This window comes from Dermacentor variabilis, unplaced genomic scaffold (assembly GCF_050947875.1).
Source record: "Dermacentor variabilis isolate Ectoservices unplaced genomic scaffold, ASM5094787v1 scaffold_12, whole genome shotgun sequence".
In the NCBI taxonomy this organism is placed as follows: Eukaryota; Metazoa; Arthropoda; class Arachnida; order Ixodida; family Ixodidae; genus Dermacentor; species Dermacentor variabilis.
The window spans coordinates 50,802,538-50,829,304 of NW_027460280.1; the positions used below are offsets into that span (position 1 = coordinate 50,802,538).

The 26,767-nt window shown below is 42.1% G+C and overlaps 1 protein-coding gene across 1 annotated transcript; it reads right to left on the reverse strand.

Moving 5' to 3' along the window:
* Positions 1–4,377: 4,377 nt before the first annotated feature.
* On the reverse strand, positions 4,378–20,602 carry LOC142566149 (uncharacterized). Its single transcript, XM_075676973.1, has 9 exons — positions 20,544–20,602; positions 20,430–20,468; positions 17,124–17,242; positions 15,819–15,865; positions 11,160–11,349; positions 7,873–8,118; positions 6,759–6,830; positions 4,740–4,828; positions 4,378–4,640 (listed from the first exon to the last, which is right to left on the reverse strand). Exons 3-9 carry the CDS (start codon positions 17,230–17,232, stop codon positions 4,572–4,574), a joined length of 822 nt encoding a protein of 273 aa, XP_075533088.1. The 5' UTR covers positions 17,233–17,242; positions 20,430–20,468; positions 20,544–20,602; the 3' UTR covers positions 4,378–4,571.
* Between the last annotated feature and the right edge of the window lie 6,165 nt (positions 20,603–26,767).

Genomic DNA, 26,767 nt, shown 5'->3' on the forward strand with positions numbered 1-26,767 from the left:
CAGTCACCCTCTAGAGTCTGAGAACGAGTATGTTTACCTCGGTCAATTAATCACAGAGAACCCTGATCATGAGAAGGAATTTCACAGAATAAAAACGGGTTGGAGTGTACATGGCAGACATTGCCAGCTCCTGACTGGAAGCTTCCCACTATCATTGAAAAGAAAGTCGTACAATCAATGCATTCTACCGGTGTTAACATATGGGGCAGAAACTTGGAGCCTGACAAAGAAGCTCAAAAACATGGTAAGGACCACTCAAAGAGCGATGGAACAAAGAATGCTAGGCTTAACATTAAGAGGCAGAAGGAGAGTGGTGTGGATCAGAGAGCAAACAGTGACCACCGATATCCTAATTGACATTAAGAGATAAAAATGGAACTGGGCAGGATATGTAATACGTAGGATAGATAACCGGTAGAATGGGTGCCAAGAGAAGGTAAGCGCAGTCAAGGACGGCAGAAGACTAGCTGGGGTGATGAAATTAGGAAATTCGCAGCGCTAGTTGGAATCAGTTGTTGCAGGACAAGGGTAATTGGAGATTGTAGGGAGAGGCTTTCGTCCTGCAGTGGACATAAAATAAACCGATGAAGATGTCGAAAAACTTTATGTGCAGCCATAAAAGGCAATGGCAAAATATATAGTTTTAGCCTTAGAGGATTTATCAGTAACCGTTCTTCTACAGTCTTTTCACTAAATATTTTGTTTTAGCTCTCTTCAGCACCAGAGAAATACTTCACGCTATGCGTGCTGTGCTAGTGAACATTAAAGTGTGGTATTGTTGGTTACAGCCAACTACGCGTATCCAGGTGTAGGTGGTTTCAGTGCGTCTAGTTTGTGCAAAACCATCCGTGGGGATGCTGTGTTTGGCAGCTGTGAAACAAGACACAGAAGGTGCTTCTTGCCATGTAACCGGGCATATATGTTTATTAATTTTGCTCCGGTTATCATGTGGCAGGAAGTACGTCGGCCAGACCGGTCGATGTTTGAATGTTCGACTTCGGGAGAGCTTAAATAATGCACACAATGTCGCAGCCAGCCATCCAAGCTCTCGTTGCAGGAACTGCGGTTGCGAGTTGTCGGTTGAACAGTGCAATGTCATACGCAGGAGTGGTGCACAAACAAGAGATTAAGGTAAGCAGCAGAAATTACAAGATTTGGTAACATGTGTTACACCTTACATTGAGCTGTCAGAGAGCTGTTTTTGAGCCATACGCAGAGGTGGATTTTCCCAGTGTGGCAAAAGATAAAATACATCGGAGGATGAGAAGGCACGAAAGAACCCTGCGTTTCAGAGCTTCTTGTTTTTCGCTTGATTTCTTTTGCTGCGTTTTGAGGCAGGTAGCCAACTACACGTGCACAGGCTGCAAAATTTCGTGTATGTATGATTTGTTTCACGTAATTGGAACCAAATCTTAAAAATAGAATAGTAGGTTCTCCACAGAAATTTTTGAGGGGTGGACATCTTGCGACCAAGGGGTTACACATCAGCTAAGCCCTTTCTTGTTTTTTCCACAATACAAGCATACTGCCATATTGAATTGTAAATTCACAAATATTGCACTTTGGATGCATTATTGAATTTAATGCTGAATCAGTGACTACTGCAATCACCAAACTTCCCCATTACTGAAGAAAGCACAGCTCGCCGCTCTTAAAATGCGTGTTAATAATGCCCCCATGAAACATGCGCCCGTGACTCAATCTGCGTCAGGTAACGCTTTCTGTGTCCACATGGCAGCAGCATTGAAACACAACACTAATTTTTTTCATATTTCATTTTTTTCTTTCGCCAATGCTGCGACTTGGTAGACGGAGTGAGGGTATGAATGGGAGTGGGGGACATCATTTTTCCCAGGTCGTTCCAGCGGTTAAGACCCAAAAGCACTAAGTTCACCCAAATAGACACTAAGTAATGATTTGACTTGGCTTCATATACTAAAGCTTATCTTTAGATAGGTGGTAGTAAAGTGATGAACATGACTAGAGCTCTGGGTGAAGTTTGAGAAGCTATTTGATGTCGTTAAATGTGAGAGCTTATGGCAAAGTATCGAATGTGGCTGTTCTGGAGTGGAGGTCAAAAGTGAAGCAGGTCGTTGCCATCCAAATTGCTAGAGGCAAGAAGCCTGAACCACCATACAAGTCGTTGCAGAGCAGAGTATGTTCGTCATGTTTCAACAGTGTTTGATTGTGGCATGCTTACCGAGGGCAGTGCAAGACCTCAGTAGGTCACAGATGCACCAGTCGCATAAAGCTGGGTGTAACATTTCACTTGTGACATAAGTTCGCGTTGTCTGCTCAGGACTGTCATATGCTTTCTCCAGTTGGCAAAGGTTGGGAAGGTGCTCGTAAGATAACGCGTATATCAATATTAAATTTACACTTACATCCTATAGCTACTCCTTGGCATGTCAGTCGTGTGGTTTTTATGTAGTGCATTCATAGGCTACATGTTACCGAGAGGATGGGATTTCGCTGCTAGCTTGCAACGGTCTCAGGTTGTGCTCGAGGACATGTGCTGTGTGCTTGTATGACATACCCTGGTTTGGACTGTGTATGTTCTGTGCAGCGACTGTGCTTTAACGGGGAAAACCAGCGAGACAAACGCGTTCGTAGGAGAACATGTGTGGACTGGACAAGCACTGGATTTACAAGGGAAGAGTTGCAAGTTCAGTGCTCGTTCTGACCACTTCTTCTGCATACACATTTTTGTTTCGTAGGTTTCTTGTTCAATAATTTCCACCAACTAGCCCATTAAGAAGTTCTGTTGTAAAAGGTGGGCTTGAACGCAAAGTGTGGGCCCTTTTACAGGAATATTAGAGAATTTTGTGTGTTTTTGGGAGCACTGCGTTACTAAGAATTCTGAACGAGCAATTTTCAAAGGAAACACGTGAACACTGCTTTCAAGCTATGAATATCTAAAAATTCATGAACACAGAACCTGAGCTACCAACTTAGCTTGTATAGTGAAGCATTAATTAGTATGCATTGCAAAAGTTCAGGTGTCAATTGGAAATCGTTACTGCTGTTCCTATGTGTACCATTTCTGACTGATGTTTTCGGTTGTCGTGTGTGTTACAAGAAGAAGTTTTAGACGGGTTGGATGTGTGGCATCAATTTTTCTAAGAACATATATATAGAAGAATGTCCACATTGCAGTTCTTGATGCAAGCACTATCTTCAGAACATTACTAGACTACTAACACTGCCCCCCCTTCAGCATATGACTATAAAGTTGTTCAGGATGTTCAACACATAGCTTGCAGTGCATGGTGAAAACAAGCTGGACCAATGTGTACTATAACAGATAATAAATACTGCATTCGCGCATTTATAATGCTACCATGAATAACGCGAAGAGGACTTTGTTTCTCAGAAAGAAGAAGAAAAACTGCTTACTCTGGAAGTTAATATACCAGCAGAAATTATTACAGTAAAAACGGGAAACAACGCAAGAAAGCCGATGCCCCCCAAGGCTTCATTCATTGTTACATTGAATTGCCATCAGAAAATAAAGGGAAAGGGCAAGTGCTGACATTTGTACCTATCGGCGAGAACGCCATCGCCATCCATTAACATCCACCAAGGTTATTTGACAAACATTACTTCATAAATGCCCGCAACACAATTGAACACGCCAAAACCTTGGGCAGAGTGCATGGTGACATAACGTGAGACTCCCAAGACCATTCACTTATGTTGCACAGCAGCACCTATCGCATCTTTCACATCAATTAGTGGGTAAACAGTGATCAATGTTCATTACGCATTCACATCACACAAGCTTAATTTATATGGAGAGACCATAATTTAACCAAGCGAGGAGCACCGAGTGATAACATCACAATCACAACGAGTTGCAACGCACCCCTCGATCGAGCTGGTGGCGCTGACTTACCACGTCCTTGGAAGATGTTGGTACATGTTTTTCAGACATATGTACGGCCCAAGTTAGCACCTTATTGCCTTATACAGTGGAATCTCAATAAATGGAAATCGCTTAAACGGAACACCATCCTCATGACTGGTTGGTTTTGTACTCATACAATTGTATTCAGCTTTATCGCTCAGTAAATGGAATTCCTGATAAATGGAACCAATTTCCCTGGTCTCTTGAGGTTCCTTTTAAAGAGAGTGTACTGTAGAAGAGTTTGCTAAACACATACTTGGTTTGTATGCACAAATTTTCAACCTAAGGTTATATACTACATTTTTGCTTGTGTGCACATGAAGAAGGCTGAATAAAAAATTTCACAAGAAGTTTTAAATGAACATTCAGTTATACTGCTCTCATATGAAAAAGAAAAGTTGGTAGAAACTGACACACAAAATGACAAATAGACATTTGTAGGATGACAACAGCCCATCCCATGGGTAACGGGAAGCATATTTTTATTTTAGTGCATGTTCCCTTAAACCACCAATGGTAAAAAAAAAAAAAAAAACGGCTGGAAAAGCCCATGGTCAAGACAAGCATGGCTACTGCTTATCCTTGCTTCAGTTGCCCTTGTCTTGGGCACCCTTATCCTTCTTGATCTCCCTGGATGAGCTCTCCAAGTGTGTTGCAGACAGCCTCACTCTGGGGGTGCAAGAGGAAGACGAGGGTCCCGAATCAAATCGTAGCCTTCTGACTCTACCTCATCCTGCACAATGGCCAACACAGAAGCTTCAACGTGTTGAAAGGCACAGCTTAGGTAGGGGCAGAAAGAGTACTCTCTGCCAACCAATTAGCTGTGGCCTACCTTCTTGGGTTCTTTGGATTCTTCTGTCTCCATGGGCTCGTCCTTGACCGCTGCTGCAGGTTTCCCCTCTGTAGATGGACTGTCCAACTCTGCATGAGCGAAATTACCCATGGCACAGTGAGGCCATGGCTTGGTTTGTTTTTATGCGGAGTAGGTTTCAAGACTTGACACTCAAATTCTTTAAAGATACAGTACATGAAGCAGAGGCCTGACAGGGGGGGGGGGGGCGGCCTTAAAGATCCGAACACCTGGCATTGGCTTAAACTCCAGGATACCCCTTTCCCCAGACACAGCTAAGCCGCGCTCGGCTACACGCGGCAGGGTCCAACCCTCATGTGCTTGGGTATGTGGTGTCAACACACACAAGATTTCTGTTGACACCGACGTCCCTGCGGGGCTCATTTAGATGATATAGTTTGCTTATGTTGAGGGCAACTGATTTTTAATGCAAAATGTAATAAGTATGTTTCACAAGGCACAATGATTCTACAGTAGGGGCTGGTAAATCAGTGTGAACTGAAACAGCAGTGTTCAAGGCTGAAGTGGGCAACACACAGAGCAAACACTGCACATACCAGTTTCAAAATAGCCCTACAAAATATTACAGAGATATTGGGGGCGAGGAGTTACGGAGTCGCCATCTGTCGGAAGCGCCTCCCTTGCGTAGTATGAGGGATCACGCGGCGCACTTCTTATAGGTTTCGCTTACGGTGCTCCATAAAAACACCACGTGGCAGCCCTCCTGGACATTTATGTAGGTACTCTCAAAATGAGGGAAGTTTTTGACTGTCGATATAATAATCTTGGACAAACTTAAAGCACAGAATCGCTTACAGACACCATCTTTTTACCGAATGCGTACAGTGAATGCCACTACGGGCGGTTGCCGCGATGGAGTCTCCCGAACCGGCTTCTTGCATGAAAGGTAGGCAAACGCTGAAAGTAAACTATGCGAAATATGTTCTTATAGTGGGCTGTCTATATAACCAAATGGGGCATAACAGAATGAAGCCTCAATGCAGCAATCGCACGGGTTCGCAGCTACTGACTGCATGTCTGCATGCATGTCCACGTACAATGTTTTGCTTTCGCAGTGAGTGCATTATCGCACCGTGTGTGTGCGCGTGCCCTGAGCCTTAGGCCGCAGTATATGAGCATTTGACAGTACACTAGCAACCACTGTTGCGTGGACGCTACCAGAACTGTTGAAAAATAATTTCGTTGTGGACACGTCGACGTGGTGACTGTGATGTACCGTCACGACGATTCAATCTTTTTTTTTGTCTTCTAAATTCTTGGATATTTCAATATTATTTCTCAAGTTGCGTAGCATTGTATGTTTATTGGTCTTCTCAGCATGCGATTTCCCTCTGCTTCTTTTTCGTAATCCAGTGCATTAATTCATAACACAAACATGACCATATACCATGCCTTTTTTTAATGTGCGTCTTACCACTCCCTTTCCGTTCAATTTTCATGTAATTATAATAATTAAGGAGTTGATTAATTAAGACTAATTATCTAGTTAAGCAGAATGCGCAAAATAATTTGAGTATCTCCAAGCATTGGCAAACAACATTACCTTGGCTTGGTCTAGCCATGAGCAATTGCATATTTTTAAAGTATGGCTCAAGTTACGTGGGAGACCCTGTATACATACCCAGCATACTGTGAACAAGTACAGGCTCATCAATTTTAAATAAATAACTGAAAACTAGCAGTGCTACAAACTAATTGTGTGACATGCAGGAGCATCAATGTACCTGCACAACGCATTCTTATCTCTTGCACATCTGTTTTGAAGTGATATCACAAGGAACTGTGAAAAGTAGTTGTGTTTTTCGCTGCAAATGAGCTACACTATGAAATAGCACTCATGTGAAATGGTAAGCAGATGACAAAAAAGCAGCTTCCCACCCCCCCCACACATTTTTACATGCAGAAAGTTACAGAAAATATGAAAAAAGAAAAAAAAGTTCTAACTTTCAACTCTTAACTCCTTAATTGGTCAATTCTCACCATGCCGTTTTGCTTCATCCTCATTGAAGACTGTCACCTCATCCTCCAAGTCAAGCGGGAACATCAGCGTATCTGCACAACACATTATTGTTGTGTCTTACTCATCCTTTTTAAAGTGACAACACGAGGAATTGTAAATAGAAGTTGCATTTCTCCTCTTCAAATGAGTTGTAATATGTGACAACTAGCTTTCATTTGAAATAGTAAACAGATGACCAAAATAGCAGTTTCTTTATCAAAAAAATTATAAGCAGGAAGCTGGAGAAAAATAAAAAACATTAAAAGATTGATTATCCATATCCAACCCACATCTTGAAATCTATGTGAAGCGAAGCTTTCCTAATGTGAAGTCAAGAGCTTGACAAAATGTCTGGTTGTGGAGTAACGATCAGACATTTACGAGGTTCCCAGAGTTCTCTACTCTGGGTACCTCATAACAGAGAGAAAAACAGAACGCCGACCAGGATGGAGTTGTCTAAAAATTCCTAAACGTCTCAGCTTCCGCATGGAAGCCTTGTTCACAGTTTTTTATTTGGCCATATGCCTGTCGTACTTGAATGAAATCAAGTTTCACGAAATCTCATCTAGTCGGGAAGTAAGGGCTTAAGAGGCTTCATAGGCATATAGTGAACAAGGCTTTCGTGTGGAAGCCAAAACCTTTAAGAAATTTTAGACAACGCCATTTAGGTTGGCATTCTGTTTTTCTTCCTATTATGCCTATCCTAGTGATTAATGCAGGAAATTTGCCCATTTCATTCCCGAGTCTGGCATAAAGGAAACTAGCATGCACGTATGTGCTCTCACATTCTCATGCTACACAATTACACACACGGTGATCATCTCAAAGAGCAAGTTGGCACTGGTATGATAAAAGTACGCATGTGATTATGGCCTAATAGAAGCATTGGATCGGGGGGGGGGGGGGTTGAGGTTCAATCCCACCATGCGGGCACGTAATTCCATGTTTTAAGTATGAGCTATTCGGCAAGAGAGCAGCATCCAGCAGCCAATGTCAGGTATGTCCGGGAGGGTTTGCAAAGAAAAAAAAAAAATGTTCCGCATTAAAATAAGATACAATATTTTACCCCATAAATCTTAATTGATCAATTCTCACCACAGTGCTGTGCTTCAGCACCTCTGCAGATGGTCAGATCACCCTCCGAGTCATCAACGAGGTCTTGAGTAACACCTTTGGTGAGGAACTCTGCCCATGAGCTGTGGTCGTAAGGATGGCTCAAGGTGTCCGAGTCAAAGGCAACCTTCTTGGCAGGAGGCTGCGCCTTCCTCGGAGACCAAGACACGCCTTGTCCTCTATTAGGAGATGTTGCCGGCATTTTCCTTCGCGCACCTCCATGACAATCTGCATAGTCAAATCCTGTCTTTGGATGCAGCACTTGTACGACGGTATAGACTCTGTATAAACCTTACTCTTGTGTAGAAGACTCGCATCATAACTTAACAGGGTATTGACAATTTTGCATATTGCTCATTTTGGTTTAATAAGCAGATGTCAACTTGTATGAAGGCTCAACTCCTAGAGTGCAACAACAATCACTAATTAAAGATGTACTACTTAAGCAAACAGAAAATTGGGTAAGTTGGTACAGATAGATCATGATCACTAATTGCATCTTTTGACACTACCTGTTTCAAATGCACTCCAAGTCCAGTGCCGTGGTGAGGAAACTTGCAGGTTACATCATTGAAACAGCAGGCTGGTAGTTTATGTTATTACAAACAAGTGACACATGTGCCAGTCAGCTTGCTGTGGCTAACACGATCGTGTCATCAAAAGCAGCATATGATAAATTTATTTCCCTATCAATACAGGTTGATGTAAGGCGCGAGGCTAAAAAAAAAACACACTTTGTGTGGGTCTTGCACCTCACATTTATTTATCTGCACCTCTGCATACTGATATCCACAGCAAAGCTGGCTAGTCCTTTCATTTTTCTTCAATTTGTGCTCATTTGCATTCAGCATGAGATAAGCCTGGCCTCCTCCTAATCCTTCCATGAATACACAGCATCTTTTCCTCCCATCTTATTCCAAGTACTCAATGGAAGAGGCGGACTTGTCCTTGGCAGTTTCTGTTAAAAATTGTCTGCACAATTGAGACTTTTCGTCCACACTTCAAAGGTTCCTAAGCTGCAACAAGACAAGCGAATAAACTGAATTCTATGATAAAGTGCAGTCTTTCCAAAGTAACGGTGTTTCAATGACACGAAGAGATGAATTGATCACAGGCACAGGGACTGACTGCTGCACCAGTTCTAAATATTACTGAGCCCTTTGTTAAATGGTGCACAAGATTTGGCACGAGCTCAGGCCAAACCATATTGTCTACCTAGTCATCTTTTCCAAAACAAAAAAATTCCTTCCACTCAAAGTTTTATTGTATTATACTACATTTTCCTGCACTACAGTGGGTTAGATTAAGTGGCCCACACAACATTCATCAGCTACACCATTTGCACGCAATCTTTGAATTTTATATATATAAAGGTGCTTATGTCCGTGTATTGGATAATGAAAAAGAATAAGAGAGCAAAAATCTAAGCACCAGAGCATGTGTATATACACTGACACATGCAGCCAATGGAAGTTCACAGATGCAAGTTGACAAGGTGCATATGAAGGCGACAGTTCTGCCTTTGTATGGCATTATGCAGACATGCAAACCCAGAAAGGCCTTCATAGTTTATGCACCATCAGAGAGGCATAACTGAGATCGAGCCACACCTTGGGTATTAAGCAAAGGAGCACAGCATCCCCAAAGCAAGCAATTCATGTGCAGGTGTGGTTTTATTAATCAAGGTGGTCCCCACACCACTCTTATCAGCAATGCAGTAGTGCATGACGTCCCAGTCAAAAATAAAAACTAAAAGAGAGAGAGAGAGAGAGAAAAGGAACAATCTATTTCAGTTGGATTTTCTAATGAGACCCAGCTGGTTCCAATTGGACATCATGGGAGGGACAAGTTCCTATTGGGCTTCATGCTAAGTCCAATTCAAATTGGGCATCATGAGACGTCCAGTTTGCTCCATTTGGACATTTCTAGAGCTTGGTATGCGAAATGGCCCCATTGGAAGTCACGAGTAACCTCGTGAAACAACAAAATAGTTGATAATAATAGCAGAATTATTCATGTTAGTTTTCAAGTAGAAGATCTTTGTACTTTGGTGTGATCAATGGAGTTTAGCATTTAGCGTTCTATCAAGGTAAAAATGTCTTGAAATTTTACCAATGTCCCATGAACCACTGGCATAACTTAGTCAACCAAATATCACTTACATATATAGCGCCTGACATCTATCCCTCGTATAGTGAAGTGGTGAATTCTGGTTATGTCAATGAAGAGAATTGCTATAGTGTGTTCATGCATGAGTATGCTTCTTGAAAGGAGTTTTGAGAATGTTGGTGTCAGGTCAAGCTAAGGGCCCATCTGTTTTTTTTCCCCCTTTCCTTTGTTTTTCATGTTAATCTCAACGAGTCCACTTCAGAGACCAATTGGGTAGAATTGTGTTTAAACAAGCACATGGTGCAATTGGACCTGTCTATTTTTCCAATGGGTGTCCCAAAAAAGAACTGGAAATTTCCAATTGGTTCGAGCAATTTCTTTTACTGGAGTTTGTGGCACATGTTTTGTGAATGAAAGCTTTATGCTATCGATATTGGTAAAAAAACTGAGAAGTGTGCTAGCTGGAGATACATGTACTGCCAGCATCACTGAAGCTGTGAGCGAGTCATTTGAATGCTATTTTGGGTCTTATGTTCATATTGTAAGGATGCTGATGTCAGTATACAAATGTAATTGTCAGTAGACTTAGACTGAATAGTTGTCTGCACAAGATATAACTCCATGACAGAATGCAATGACCTGAATACTCCACACACATACACACACAAAAGAAAAGCTGAATAAAGGAAAAGTAGTGTAGTTCATGCAGAAGTTGATACAGCAGGGCAGTTGCTGTTCATATTCATTCACATGTATGCAGTTTTTTTTCAGCAGTGCCACCACCACCATGAGATATGGGCAAGTGAAATCACAAAAAAGCAAAAATATACAGTATGCCCAATCAAATAAAAACAAACACACAAATAAAGTCAATATGCACATTTGCATAAACCATTTAAAAATATCTTTAGGTTGTACAGAGATGGCAATGGGAAAATGATAGTGCTGCAGCAACCACCACACATTTATGTCTTATGTACATGGGTCACCAGTGACATTTCACAACGAACCTTTTTTAAATCTGCTGACGCCGCTAAATGTTTCACTGAAATTGCTACAAAATGTCAATTTTCTTGCATTTCATTAGTTCACTGAAAATGGCAAAAGGCAAGCAAGGCAAAAGGCAAGCAGAGCGACAAAAGGCAAGCAATTAAGCTCACCAGACCCCAATGGTCCCTTTGGCAAACCTTTCACTGGAGGCACCAAGTGGCACTGCTTGGTGGTTGGTGGAGATGGCTGAATTGAATGACTGGGCCTGTCTGTTTGCTGGTGACAGGAAGTTGGTGGACCAGACGTAAGTGGTATGAAGCGGTATCCGTCAGCCAAGTACAAAGATTGGGGCCCTGGTGACTGCAAGGAGAGTGAACATAGTAACCACCATATAAAGTAAAAACGGGGAGTGGCATGCAAGCACAACAGCTCAAACAGCATGCACAATATATCAACCACATGCTCACAGCAAACAACATATCGAAATGTGGAAAACCAGGGTCAGTATATGGTAATCTAGCGATTCTTTCACCTTGATTCTAATCCTTTGTTATCATTCACTGCTCAAATCCGGCCAATCGTGGTAATTATAGAGGAGGAGTGGAACTAGGACCACTGACAAATTGTGCAAAGGAAAAGAACTGGAATAGAATCGTTAAGATTATCCATGGCCCAGCATGCATATGCGATCCTTCATGTATGACACTGGTAAATGGAGGGTTTTTTTCGAATGGGCACAAAAGCCAGAAGTGTTACTTGAGCTCTAAATAGCTTGATAAGTGCAGTCAGGATTTACTCCAACTAAAACTAACATTTGCTCTTTGACATGACATACCTCTTTAGGACCAACGTTAATTAGTAAAACTAGGATGAGATGATTCACAACATTGACAGAGTTTCATGTCCTCTTGCCACACTATAATTTTTAGGCAGCTTCTATAGTTTGTTGCATAAAAGATGTAGTATGCCTGCTTTTTCAGAAGCTTAGTCTGCAGTTATCATTGCATAAATTATGTTAAGTCTTAAATAGCGTAATGTGCACATAAATACACAGCTACAATTTGATAAATGAATGCTTTCTAAAGATGTTCCAAATTTGTATTGCCTGTATTTCAGAAGCCCTCTCAGATTCTTCCGACCCCCCACCCTCCGCTTATATAACAAGTGTCGCTATTCAGATGCGCAAAGTTTTAAAAATTGTGACATAAGTACACATTGGACTATCATTCAGAGATACTGGCATACTTGCATGAGGAATGATATGTTCAACAAGTTAATATTTACTATTATTAACTTTTTAATTACTCACTTTACCGCAAATGTTGCAGTAACAATTTGAAAACGATCAGCACTTGAGGCACGTCTATGTAAAGTAGGAATTTGTGACTACCAGCAGATTCATCTTTTCTGCCATTAAAGTTGTAGTGAAAAGCCTCCCCCTCCCCCCAATTTCACATCCTTTCTTCTTTTTGCACTATGACACAAAATGGATTGCCCACGTATTTCAAGGCACATGTAGGCAGACAGGCCCTCCACTAAACGTTGCTTGCCCACGTGCACATACTGTCACCTTTTTGTCATTCCTTCAGGAAATTAAGAAAATGAAATGGACAATTTTTTCAAAACTGGTGCCAGTAAGCTTTTCGACAATATACATAAAAATGCTTTGTTCACTGGATGCCTTCAAGCTCCACTTCAAAAGTGCAGTACAGCCTTAAATTTCCAAAAACTGGACTGCACGTTTGAGAATTTTAAAAATAATGACATTTGACCTTGATCCTATATTAACTAATCCATTCTTGTAATGTAGCCAATCGGGTAAAAGTACTTTGACACTCAATGAGAGTAAAGTGATTAATAAAGTTCTTGACTCATATACCGGGTGTTTCAGCAAACACTTAAAAAAAAGATTGCCTGTCGAAGATAGCACAGTTCTAGTCCATGAGCTGGTCTACTTGAAGAGGTGGACATTACTTGCACAAAAAATTGAAATGCATAATTGACTAATTACATTTTAAACTAATGACCTTAAAGTAATTACCTTAAAGGTAAAGTAAGCCCCAAAAAACTCAAGCCCAAATTGGAAACTCAATCGTAGGAAGAAATGTATTTTGACAGACAGTTACTACTTCTTTGGTGTGACACCGGAGTATGGTTTGCATGAAAGCATGCACCAGAAATGGCATTAAAATTATGAGGCACTCTACTCTGGGAAGCTCATTTTGTTTAACTAGGGATGCACAAGACAGCAATGCAAGAATTCAGAGGTTCAAAATAAGAAAGGTTCTTGTGAATTTGTTGCCATTCTGCAGGGCACTGCTACTAGGGAACTACATATCTTGGTATGAAAATGCAGTTGCTATGTGAGCCCACTTGATAAAAAGAACAGTGCTTAAGTTTAAAGTAAACAAGACGTCAGAGCTAGAAGTAGGAGCTACCTTACAGAGGTATTGTACACTAACAAAAAAGCTTCTGAAACAAAAGTTGCGTTAATTTCATTTCAAGTATGCTAAGAATACAGGCAGACAATTATCGTTTTCTAAACTGTGTTTTTGCATTAACTGTATATGTCAAGACGTTTGCATGAAAATTTTTTCTGGGGATAAGAGAAGCTTTACCCCAACCAGTCTAGTCATTTTTCATGGAGCCACATGGTTGCAGAGCTTCATGGACAACACCTAGGCTAAATAAAAAATATGCCTAATCATCAGCATATATGGTCTGAACGACTATGCACTGTTCATTTTGACCTGGAAACTGTGTTACACCTAGGTCACACAGGCGAATTCAGCGAAGCTGCAGCAAATGTCACTTTGACAGCACACTGCTACACATGAAAGGAGTGTCATATGGAATTGAGTGTCCAAAAGTAAATCCATAGGCACATCTAATTATTTTAGGCAGTATTAATTGCACAACAACAATCTGATCAATAACCACAAGCCGAGAAAAGACTGCATTGCACCTGACACTTGTGCAAAGCACTGTGCATTTGAAAGTGAAGTGCTGAGGGTGGTTAAGTATTGGCGGTTTTTATTACAAGTGGCATGGGAACATTGATAATATTTGAAATCTAAAAAAAGTCACAGTTTCACCCATATAATTGCTATCACAATAAAAGATAGTTTTACCTGCATTATTTCTGAATCACTGCTATTGATGCTACATACTTTGACACAGCAAATGGCAGACGCAGTCACTGGCGAGTGTATTTTAGTGTCTACTGCGATTAGGTTACCTGTGCTAGAATTTTTACACAAAGTACAATAAGAAGGAGACACGATTCTTTTTTATTGTCCTTCGTGTAAAAATTCCAGTGCAGTCCACAAAACGATGCTGTAACAACTAGCTCCAATTGAAGCCATATTGCACACTGTTACTAAACCAGACATATTACTAAAGCTATCTATGCGATAGCCTCCAAATGGCACTAATGATGAAGTGCACTAGCTCAAAGTAACACCGAATTTGCCTATCTGACAGGAGTATTAGCATGTCAAAGCAAAAATATCTAGCCAATTAGCGCTTTCTGGCATATTCAGGCGAGAACAGCGCTAAAGACATGAACACAGGTGAAGTCTCATGGAAAATGACATGTTGCGCCGATTGCATGTTTCCAGAAACGTTATGTCGACGTGGTCGCCATGATTGCCACGCCGGGCACACCCGGACGGCGGCCTGAAGGGAGACGAAGACATAGATGGGGACCGAGGGTGAGAGTCTGTTCATTGAAAGTGCAGCACCTTAAATAGGCTCGGCGTCACTACGTCAGCACCCTCTGAGGACAAGGAAAGTTGCGGTTTCGAAACCAAAACCCCGATGTAATAGTATCCATATGCCTTCACCTTTGTCTTAAGGCTGTTCCCACATAAGTTTAAATAACCATGATAGAGTGTATAAGCGTGACTGAAGAGGACGTAGAAAGAAATATATACACAGAGACAGTGCTGTCTGTTTCTTTTTACATCCTCGTTCAGTCATGCTTACACACTATCATGGATTCAAACCAAGTAGCCTGCCAACATGATTTAACCAAGTTCCTGAATAACCAACTAGCTGATGATTTCATGTATAGCTTTCTTACAAATGGAAGTTGGGGAAGGTCGTCCTGCTGCAGAAGTCCAATAACATTTGATCCCTCATTAACTGCAGCCTAGTTTCCCTTATACACATACCTTTCAGAAAATAATGGCAGTCATTATTTAGCTCTTTAGAAGATCTCATTTTTCCCTCCTTGCTAATATGGCTTCAAAAAAATTTTCCTTTCAAACACAGCTTTACAAATGACATCCTTTACAAATCCCTTATCCTCTGCCATGGATCACTCATCTTTAATAGGTTTTTGGTTTTCTGGGTACAACTGGCTAGAATTCATCAGACTGCAGAAAATAGCAGTGTCAAGGTTTTGCATTATTGAAGATAGCTAACTTCACAGATGGTAGGATTTAAGTCTTGCGTTAGCATTACTCGTCAGGCTCTCTTGGTGAAATTTAATTTGCACAATCACTTGCCTAGTTACTGCCTCAAATTATATTAAAATGCGTGTCTCTGTGGCAAAAAAGCAATCCTGAGGAAATAATTTATCTCATATTATATCCATATTTAAGAAATTTCAACATTTTCTGAAACACCACGTGTATATATGCTTCACAGCCTGAAAGTAAATATATAGCTATATGTTTCCTCAATCAAAGCATGCAGGCATCATGCAGGCAACCATGCAAGGTGCTGAACAAGCAAAATAAAGCAAATAGGCATGCATGAATGCATATGCATCTTTATAGGATAGGCCACACAGTTCCGTGTCTACAAGAAGAAACTAGCAAAACCTGTGAGGTTGATGGCTGACACAGGACTTCACTCCTTTCTTGGGCAGCTGTTCAAATTAACAGTATTAAACAGAGCACCACAAACACTTATAACTTACACAAGCATTGCAGAGTTTGTAACATAAATATGACAAGCCTCTCAGATTAGAAATCAATCCTTATATAAATCAAGCAGCTTGTTAAGTTTCATCTATTCACCTTGCAAAACTGTTAATGAAGCTTGTTCTTTTAAAACATATTTGTTAACTCAATCTGTGCTCAAAAATTATTATATAGTAGTATCAATATCCATTTTGTTTGTCTTGTAGTCCCTTGACAGTCTCACATGTTAACAGACTGCTGCTGCAACCCTTCAAAGGGTTCTGGGGTCGATCCTGCCAAAAATAAAAGATTGATTGATTGATTGAAATGGGCACTATAAATGGCACCACAGCAGAATTATGATGCAAGTGATACCATAAATCTTGGAATTTCACACTTTCCTAAAACTGCTCTGGTGAAGTGACCGACAGGACAAAACCTCATTTAAAGTAAAGCACACCAAGTAAGTATGCATTGGAATGATTGAAGTTTCTGTGCAAATGTGAATACGTCCATGGCATGAGAACCTTGAACTACCTAAACAGTGCAGCTCCAGGAAAAATAAAGCATAAAGGAGATAAGCAGAACCAAAGCAATTGTGACAGAACATAAATACTATTCTGCAAACAGATTAATGTCATGGGAAAACACGGGGAAGGCGGGAGATGGAAATTCAAGACAATGAGCAAAACAAGAACAAGTTGAAAGCAGGAGCTAACGTTTCGACAAGTGGACTTTTCTTCAAGGCCTTGAAGAAAACAAGTCCACTTGTCGAAACATTGGCTTCTGCTTTCACCTTGTTCTCGTTTTGCTCATCGTCATGAATGTCATGGGAAGCATAAGCTATACATGCTGTAGAACTCCAGGCAAAGATAAAGCATAATTGAGTGAAGCAGTACCAAAGGCAAATTTTATGAATGAACATGCATACTATTCTGTAAATCCATGAATATCACAGGAAGCTTGAGCTATATATGCAGCACAACTTCAGGCAAAAGAAAGCAGAGAATGAAACAGAACCACAGCCTTTGACTAATACATTCTATTCTGCCCATTTCATGCGAATTTTCATTGCCATCAGTCTCAAAGACAGAAATAAATGCATCTAAAGAATGAGACACTACAAGGCAATGAACTTGAGAAAAGGGCAGCCTGTTCACCAATTGAGTTCTACCTAACATGAAAAAAGTAACTCTATATTACACTACGAAATGAAAAACTTACGTTGCATTAGTTCCAAGCCAACATTCAAAGCTGGCGCACAAAGTGGCGTCTCATGGGAGCCACCAGAACTTACCAGTATCCTTGTTGTGCTCCGCATCAGACGATTCATCCGATGATTGCTGTCGAGAGATGAATAATCAATTATCAAGCGATTTAATTATGGGAAATAGAGTTCCAAAACAGTGCTGTTGAGTTTACAATGCACAGTATAATTAAACATTCATTAGACATGAAACTTTTCGAATTAAACTGCTTAAGTCATAGAATGCATGGTGCAGAAGTAGTCACAAATAGCACACTGCTGCCATTATTGCCAACAATCTTAAACATGGTTCGTGCACCAGAAGACAAACTTCCATGTAAATAAGACATGCATGCAGGATCTGCTGACATACATGAGCCGCAGAACTCCACTCACGACACACCACATAAGCTTGGCATTACTCATTTAGCTGCAGCCACTGCTTGAAACTATTGAGAAAGCTTGCTCAAATGATAGGTCTGGGACCACATCTCATAATGATTCTTTTCATGGTCTATTTCTTGTTCACTTCATCAATGGCTCATGTGAAGCGTTGGGCAGAATGTTGCAGGTATGAGCCACCGGTACGACAAATGGCAAGTCTGTTTAAGAAAGTCAGAAGAATGTTCACAGAACATGACCCTTTTGTGTAAAATGTTTACGTACTTTAAGAGCAGGACACAGCTGACATATTGCAGTAATAAAACCATGCCTGTCTTGGTGCTCTCATAGTAATTAGTTTTGCATACAGTGTATTACACACAACGCTGACTCTCATATGTGCCACCAAAGTATCATACATAGTGAGGAAATATGGCTAAGCCCTTTTTCCTATGCACTGTAAAACTGTGGGTATGTTTTCTGCTACTAGCTGAGCAAAATGCACATACCTGGTATGCAATGAAAAAAGCTTGCACAAATTCAGTTTTACATGGCTACTGCATATGTGCCGACAGATGGTCGTTCTTTATAATGTTGTATGATCGAGCTTATGATTTGCTATAGGCTCCGGACACTGCTCAGGAGGTGGGTCGGAGCAAGAGCTCTCAGCACCTTACATGGCAAGTTGTGGCAACACTGGTATGGAGGGTCTGGTCTGCCAGTGTTGTGTTAGCACCAAAACTACATGTGCGCTCTTGCTACAGAAAGGGTGCAACTTTTGCTTTGCAACTTCAAGCCAAAGGCAAAATTATTCGCTTCCACCTAAGAAATGTACATCGCTAGACATGTGGTCACCGTGAAAACCGCTGGCATTTTTGTGCTGGAGTAGCAGCATTCCAAGCGATGGAAACACACAAAGTGTTTCTTCGGAAGCTGCCACGGCCTATATAAAATTATGCTTTGACATAGAGGTTCAGCAGAGTCTATGAGCTCAATCAGCTCACTATTCGAGTTGCTTGCTCTTTGGTGGCACTGTTTTGATGCTCTTGTGAGCCCTCAATTTTCACTTATCAGCGTGCTCAAAGTGATTAACCGCTTCTCGAGCTAATGCACAGAGGTAATGTTGAAGTGTGCCCATTATATTCAAGCAATTGGAATGTCGATGTCTTTCGCTGAATCACTGTAACTGCAACCATGCTTTGAAGAAAACAAAATGGCAAACAAATTTTGCAGCGCATGAAAGGCGACCTAAATCTGGATTTTGTTAATACGGGCCGCCTCACCGGTAGACTTCTGGTGCACTATTACTATTAGGCATTGCAGTGCTATTTCAACTCGGCGAGAGGCATCACACTAACCAAAGGTAACTGAGAAATCTGACTAGAATTAACTCGTCTTGAGTTGCTAATCAGAGAGAATTGCTCCGGTTAGCTGTCATCACTGCTCCATGTGAGCAGCACCTACCAGGCGCATACCTTCACCGGATGCTGAAGTAACTGAAACCTGCTATGACCGCCAGTGAGAGAGCAGAGGGGGGTTGTAGCCTATGAAGCATCGGCGAGGAAATCGAGCAAGGCATATAGACCAGAGCAACAACCTATAGAAGATGTATGTATGTCAAGCTTGATTTCTTGAAATATTTTCTAGCCCCAACACGGCAATGAGGACATCTTGACCAAGCCTCTTGTGAAGGGCGAAATTATGACACAAACGTCCAGCAATGCCATTAGGAATGTCAACATACCATCAAAAACACAGTCACCGGTGATTCAACAACTGCATCCATGAAATCACCGATGACACGGAGTGGAAGGCATAAGCGTAGGCTCACGTTCCAAAAACATTCATTCTGTTATTGAACATGCCAATTCCATGCTGTGCCATTGGAAGTTTCAAAGCCATGAACTACCCTGTCTCACAGGATGTCTATACATCCCTAAGACCCTTAGTTGCGCTTCCGCTGTGACAGGTGGTACAATCAGCCCCCACCGGCAAACGACTGTCAGGAGCTCCTATGGTATTGGATTTAGTTTGTACATAGTTACAGATTGCATTCGTTTGATTTGTGTAAAATTATCTACAACTAGCTGAGAAGAAGCCTTTTCCTAATGCAAATCATATAATGGTGAGTCACAATGGTTGACAATGCCCATCTCACATCGTGACCATTGCTGTGCAAAATATGGTAGTCCTATAGCCAGAAACGAAAACAGATATATATTACATTGATATAAGCACAGGATGAATTCCATCAAGCTTGATAATGAAATAATTCTGCTATATCTCCTATTATCCCAAGTTTTCCCATTAACAGGGAACGCAACATTATAAATCAACTTGCACACTGCGTTGCAAACTGGCGGGCCCTCACGAACATACCGCGGTAATGCAGACGTCGTCGATCTTTTAAATATTTATTTCATGTTTTTTTTTCTTTAACATACGTGGCGTAGTGGTGGCCGATGCACACGACAATGCACGAGGCGGCGCAATGTCGGCACAACGGCATCCGAGTGTTCAGTTCACGAACAGTAAAAAGATGGAAAGAGTGGAATAGAAATAATATTGTACGCATGAAGGAACATGAGAACACCGGTCGTCAAGCCATGACATTTCCGGCAGACAAATGGTTCTATGCCCTTGCGGTGCTTACGTAGATCAATGCTCGCAAATGGTTAGGCCTAGCCTAGCTAGCACATCGTCTTACGACGAAGCTGTGAAGTACAGCGTGGAAAAATGCTGCACCGTACAAAACATCTTCTACTCTACCTCACTTTCGAATGCAAATGAGCGCATGTTCGAAAAAATTAAAATGTTTAAGTTTCGACGTTTAGCGATGCAGCATGCGGTTATTGTACGCATCGCGATTACAGGATCGGCTACAAAAGCTATTGTAGGCTTACATGGTGCTTCTGCGGTGGGTGCCCTCGTTCTCGGACAACCTGTAAAACACACGTTTAAAAACAGTTTAAGCCAAGGAGCACGTTCTGAGAGCTCAACTAGCACATGAAACTCACAACTCCTCCGTGCAAAGTAGCCTGTCGCTTGAGGTACTGGAAAAACGGCAGCTCTTCCAAGGGAATCAGTTTGGAGCCGCGGCCATAACACGGCAGTGGTATTACTTTGTTGCCATCAACAGGGGGTTTACCAGGGGGTTTACCATCACTGCGCTGATGCTCCATTATGTTAGAACCTTCGTCTTGAGCGTCAACTGCACGATTTTAGAAGATCCACGCAGGCTGTTCAACGTGAAATGGAATTCTGGCCCGTGCTCCAACCCTAGCTGCTACAAGTGCACCGAGTGGCGCTGATGCGCATTACGATGATGATGATGTCTGTTATGATGATGATGATGTCTGCTTGATGCGTTTCCTTTCTTTATCGCTGCGAGCCCAGAACTTTCCAGTGACGAATGGCACGCGCGTTATCAGCATAGAACAGTTTACACCCTTTGGAGTGCCCCTTCTGATAACGCGCGTGCCGTTCGTCACTGGAAAGTTCCGGGCTTGCAGCGATAAAGAAAGGAAACGCATCAAGGCAGATGACGATTATTTTTGTGTGGCAGAAGGGGCAAGCCAAAGGGTGTAAACTATTCTTAGAGTGTGAGGCACGCCGTAGTGGTGGACTCCGGGTTAATTCTGACCACCAGGGGATCTTTAACATGCTCCCAATGAACGGGGCAGAGGCGTTTTACTGGGACAGCAATTATATGGACACTCCATGCGCATTTCCAACGTCGGCGTGCCGTGATGTTCGCTGTAAAGTCCAAGTGCAATATCCTCGTCAAAGCGTTCCGTATGCTGTATGTGCGAGTGAAAGCGTGCCAAGGCTAGCCAACGATGGTGGCTCAATCTCGCGCGCGAGGGAGGAAAGTGGGGTGGGAGAGCGCCGCGACCGGGATGTGCTCCCGCGACATCGTGCTTGGAAGCGCTATACCATAGCCACTAAGCCGTGGCGGCAGGAAAATATATGGCGTTGCCGTATCTTTCCAGGAAAAAATGAATGGCAATATCAAATCATATTCGTCGGATGGCGTGTCGGAAAAATGACTGCTCCAGATGAAATTTGTCAGAGATTTGATGGAAAATTGCAGGCACGTTGTTGGTGCTACCCATGTAATACAAAACTCTTTATGCCTATGTCCCACGGCCACTTTCGATCGCGATCAAGTACGATCCGGACCGAAATTCTCGACCGCGATTGGCTCCTTCCAGCAGATTCCACACCGGAAGCAAATGCAACCGAAAAATTCGATCTCGATGGAGCTCGATCGCGATGGAAAGTGCGCCGTGTGACAGCCGTCTTAGGAGGCGTCTGGAAACCGCTAAGAACAGCTATTATTGGTCTATGTCAAGACGTCTGATAAACGCATTTGTCAAAACGTCTAAAATACGTCTTGTGTTTGAAGCTAACAAAAACATATTCCAAAAACTCGCAATAGCAAACTTTAAGCCGTTCGTACCGTGGCCGTCCACCTTATGTTCAGCTTGGCCAAAGTGGTTATCAGAAGCCCGTTCTGTAGCGTACGACCATCAGGCGAAGAAATGTGCAGTTTACGAACACGTTGCACCTAAAGTCCAAAGAAAAACAAGTTTTTGAGCTAGCAACACTCCTCCTTTTCTGCTTGTTTCCTTCTCGTCACGATACCGAAGCGCCCCCAGAAAAGCTCAAAACCAATCAGGGCACGTAGAAAAATAAGAATGTTTGTTGTTTACTTTGACAGGCTATGTACCACCGACGCTGAGATCCGGCTGCGCGTTCGCCCCGACGGCCTCGTAATACGGACGTTTCAGAGTTCCAATGCGGGCTGTGTTCCGCGCCAAAAAAAGAAAAACGAAAACGTTGTCTTGAGTGCACTATACTCTGTCTCACAAGCAACGTTTAGCAGACGCAAGGCTCTAATGTATGGGAATACAGGTGCTTGCGTAAAACAAATATAACTCGCATGTCTGCTCGTGCGCCGCTTTTGCATAGTGCTGTGCAACGACGGACTCTCCGGACCCTTCGGATGCTACAGCCGTTGGTAGCAGGCGACGAAACGCGGGCGAAAACATTTTGGTGGGTTTGCGTTCCCCATTGGCCCAAGCGCCGGTGGCAGCTGTTGCACCGAGCTTCTGATACAGAATAGTACAGCGAGGTGTGCCTTTTTATGCAGCTGCCGTGCAGTCTAAAACTACGTCCTATGTCTTGCCTATGACTTCGGAAAAAATCCGACCGGATTACTTGCGCATGCGCATTAGTTTTGACCCTTCCTGGTCTAGAGTCTAGAGGTGTTATCACCTCTAGCCATTAGAACATCACGTGCAAGCAATGCACAAATCACAGACTCGAATGAAGGAGGATTGAGAGTAAGCGTGAGAGTAAGGAGGATAGCACAAAGGACAATGAGTGTCGCCACCTTAGAAACTATTTTATTTAGGGAAAGTAAGCGTTCCTAAACGAGAACTGGCCTGTGACGGACGCGCCACTGGTGGCGGCCTTGCTATGTGCACTCTAGCAGGAAGGTAGCTGTCCGTCGTAGACTACAGTAGTTTTGTGGGTCGTAGCTCGTACTTGATCCCTGTTTGATTCACATTTTCGTAGCGATGTAAGCAGTGCCCTTCTCATGTATCTGGTGGCCAATGCTTCAAAAAAACATTAAATTAAATTATGGAGTTTTACGTGCCAAAACCACTTTCTGATTATGAGGCACGCCGTAGTGGAGGACTCCGGAAATTTAGACCACCTGAGGTTCTTTAACGTGCACCTAAATCTAGGCCAATTCTTCAAGGCTTGTCGAAAAACAACTGTTGTGCGGTGTCTTAAATACCTGGACAAACTTGCCAGCGACACGGTTCTAGTCATTCCCGACGAGGTTTTATGAGCGGGAGCAATGACAGCAATCACATGAAACACGGAAGCAGCTATTTGATGTCCAAAGGATGTCTTGAACAGCTAATTCAAAAGTCTGGTACCTGTTTTCATTAATACAGTTTGTAGACGTGCACGTCTAAAAGTACTCCAGTAAGCCCTGCTAAGGTTACGCTAAATGTTGGCTAACGGACAGCTTGACAAGAACAACTGAATTTTATTAGAAATTCCCACAATTTTTTTGTGGATTAGACAAAAATTTATATTGTCGGATAGAGTGATGAGCAGGTATTTTCAGATGTGAACCATGGGAATAGCTTAGTACAGCTTATTGGTCGATTAGTGCATTTTGCTCAGAGCAATTCATTGAATGCCGCCTGTCGGAATTATTTTGCGAATAAAACAATTAAGATATATATTGCGTGCTGATAACATGCCAATGTGTTCCCACTGACTGAAACAAGAATGATATTTCCGTATGAAGCACATTATTGTTAACAAAACTGCCCTGCAGGGTCTCCACCTAAATGAAATAGTTTCTAGCTGGGAAATATTTTGACAATGACGCTGCAGTTCAAACAAAAATTACATCCTTGCTTCAGTTACAGGTGGCAGGATAGCATAACACCAGTATACGAAACAGAACGTCGTGCTATGAATTAAGTCTTAAAAAAATAAAAGTAATAGCTCACATTTGGAAAACCGCTCTGTGCACCGCTCTATCCTGCAATATAAATATTTTTATTTTGATGCCCATGCCTAATTTAAAAGTAAATTGCAACTTTGTGGGTGCCCCTTCTAAGGTATCGCCATATGCTTGCATAGCACACCGCCGAAATATTGGCCAGTTCTTGGGCATACAACCCATTAGTGAATTCCTTGCATGTTACATGCTACTGGAACTGAAAGATAAATCATAATGTGCTGTTATTTTCTGTTTTTCGATACAGTGTACGTTGAGGTTTTCATGCAGAGCGTAAAACATGATTTCAAGTGAAAAGGCAGCAAGACATTGACTTCACAATGTGACATAACGAAACTTTACCTAAAAAATTGATATGTGGTTTTTAATGGCGCAAGGGCCAGTTATGGCCAAAGAGCGCCATGACAAATGGTAATTTAAAGGATTTGTTCTGAATGGCGTGGACAGTGAATTTATTATCGTAGGTGTGACATGGCTGTATAAGGGCCTAAAGACTTTCGCTGTATATGACGTAAATATATAGCTAGTAAAATAATAACACTCATTAGTTATGGACGTGGACGATGGCAGTTGTGTTTTGATAAAAACATACGAAAACGAGACAACAGTTACACTAAAGCATCAAGACGGCCCTTGAATACAAGGGCTGGTAATCACGTGTTAAAATTTCCTGGCCAAATTATTTTCAGAATGTCGGTTTCGGCTAAGAAATCTAGGACTACTTGCAGTTTAAAAAGCGGTTCATCACTGAGAAAAAATCCAGGGTGAAGTGGTATATTTTCCCGATATGCAGAAGGGAAATACTTTTTCCTCTCTGTTTCTATTGCAGGGCACTGGATAAGAACATGGAGCACTGTCAAGCTATCGTCGCACCTACTACAAGTAGGAGAATCCCCGCCAGTCAAGAGGTAGTAGTACTGTGTGTCCTATTCTTAATCGGCAAAGAAGCACTTCCTTGTACCGTGTTGTTTTCTCACTTATCCAATTCCGTAGTTTTGGTTTTATGATGTGTAACTTATTCAATGTTTGTGTATCCCACTCTGCTTGCCAATGTTTCCTCAATTTACGGCGCAGAAAGGGCTTTAGGTCTGTGGCAGGAATGGGGATATTTCCATCTGTGTCGCTAAAACTCACTGACGTAGCGTTTTCGTCAGCAGCTACGTTGCCTTTTATACCTTTATGGCCAGGTACCCAGCATAGGATAATCGCTTGGTTGCACACACATGCGGAGCACAAGCTATACAGCTCATTCAAAACTGAATTCTTATGCTTTCGTAAGCTAATTAGGGCTCTCACGACACTTAATGAGTCTGTAAAGACAACAGCCTTAGCGACATTTCTGCGCCTTATGTTTTTAATAGCCGAAAGTATAGCGTATGCTTCTGCCGTAAAGATACTGGTGTGTGGGTTTAGTGGCCCAGATGTTGAAAATGAGGGTCCGAGAGCTGCGTAAGCAACACCAGCAGGAGACTTCGAAGCATCTGTGTCATATTCGTCACAGGAGTACCTCTCTTTAAGTTCAAGAAAATGTGATTGTATGTGAGCCTCACGTGCTTGTTTCGATATTTGTAAGAAAGAGATGTCACATTTGATAGTCTGCCACTCCCAAGGCGGTGGAAGCCGTGTAGGAGCTATTAAGACATTGTGTAAAAGAGGGACCCCTGTATTTTCTGAGAGTGCTTCCAACCGGAGGGACAGTGTGGGCCTAGTGGCCGGGAGGTTACGAAACAGCCTAGCAGTGGACAAGTCGCATATAGTAGAATGACAAGGTTGTTTGACTTCTGAGCTAACTTTCAGGGCGTAGCAGAAAGTTAAATATGTCCTTTGGTAGTGCAATGACCATTCGTTTGATTCGACGTAGAGGCGTTGCACAGGGCTAGTCCTAAAGGCGCCTGTAGCAAGGCGGATACCTAAGTGGTGAATAGGATCTAGCATTTTCAAAGCGCTAGGTGCAGCAGAATTATAGACTATTGCTCCGTAGTCAAGCCGTGTTAATATTACACTTTTGTAAAGCTATAAAGGGCACCGTCTGTCGCTTCCCCAAGATGTACGTGACAAGAGCTTCAGCAGATTCATAGTCTTGAGGCACTTTGATTTTAGATACTTCAGGTGTGGTACAAAAGTCAGCTTACTGTCTAAAAGGATTGCTAGGAATTTGTGTTCATGGCTCACAGATAGCCGTTCTCCATTTAGATCTATTGCGGGGTCCGCAAGTATGCCTCTCTTGTTAGAAAACAGGACGCATGTGCTTTTTTGTGGGTTTAGCTTGAAACCGTTTTTGTCCGCCCACATACATAATTTATTTATGCAAAGCTGTACTTGCCGCTCGCAGATACTTAGGTTACATGAGTTGAAACCTATCTGGATGTCATCCACATATACAGAATAAAACATACTATATATGTGGTATGGCAGTCTGGATAGAGTTCATTTTGACAATAAAAAGAGTGCAGCTCAGCACACCACCTTGTGGAACACCAGCCTCTTGCGTAAATGGACGAGATAGAGCGTTACCAACTCTAACACGGAATGTGCGATTGAAGAGGTAACTCTGAATCACGTTCAGCAAGTTGCCTCGAACTCCCATTGCAGACAGGTCACGGAGGATTCCAAAGCGCCAGGTTGTGTCGTATGCCTTCTCCATATCTAAAATACTGACAGGAAAAACTGTTTGTGGACAAAGGCATC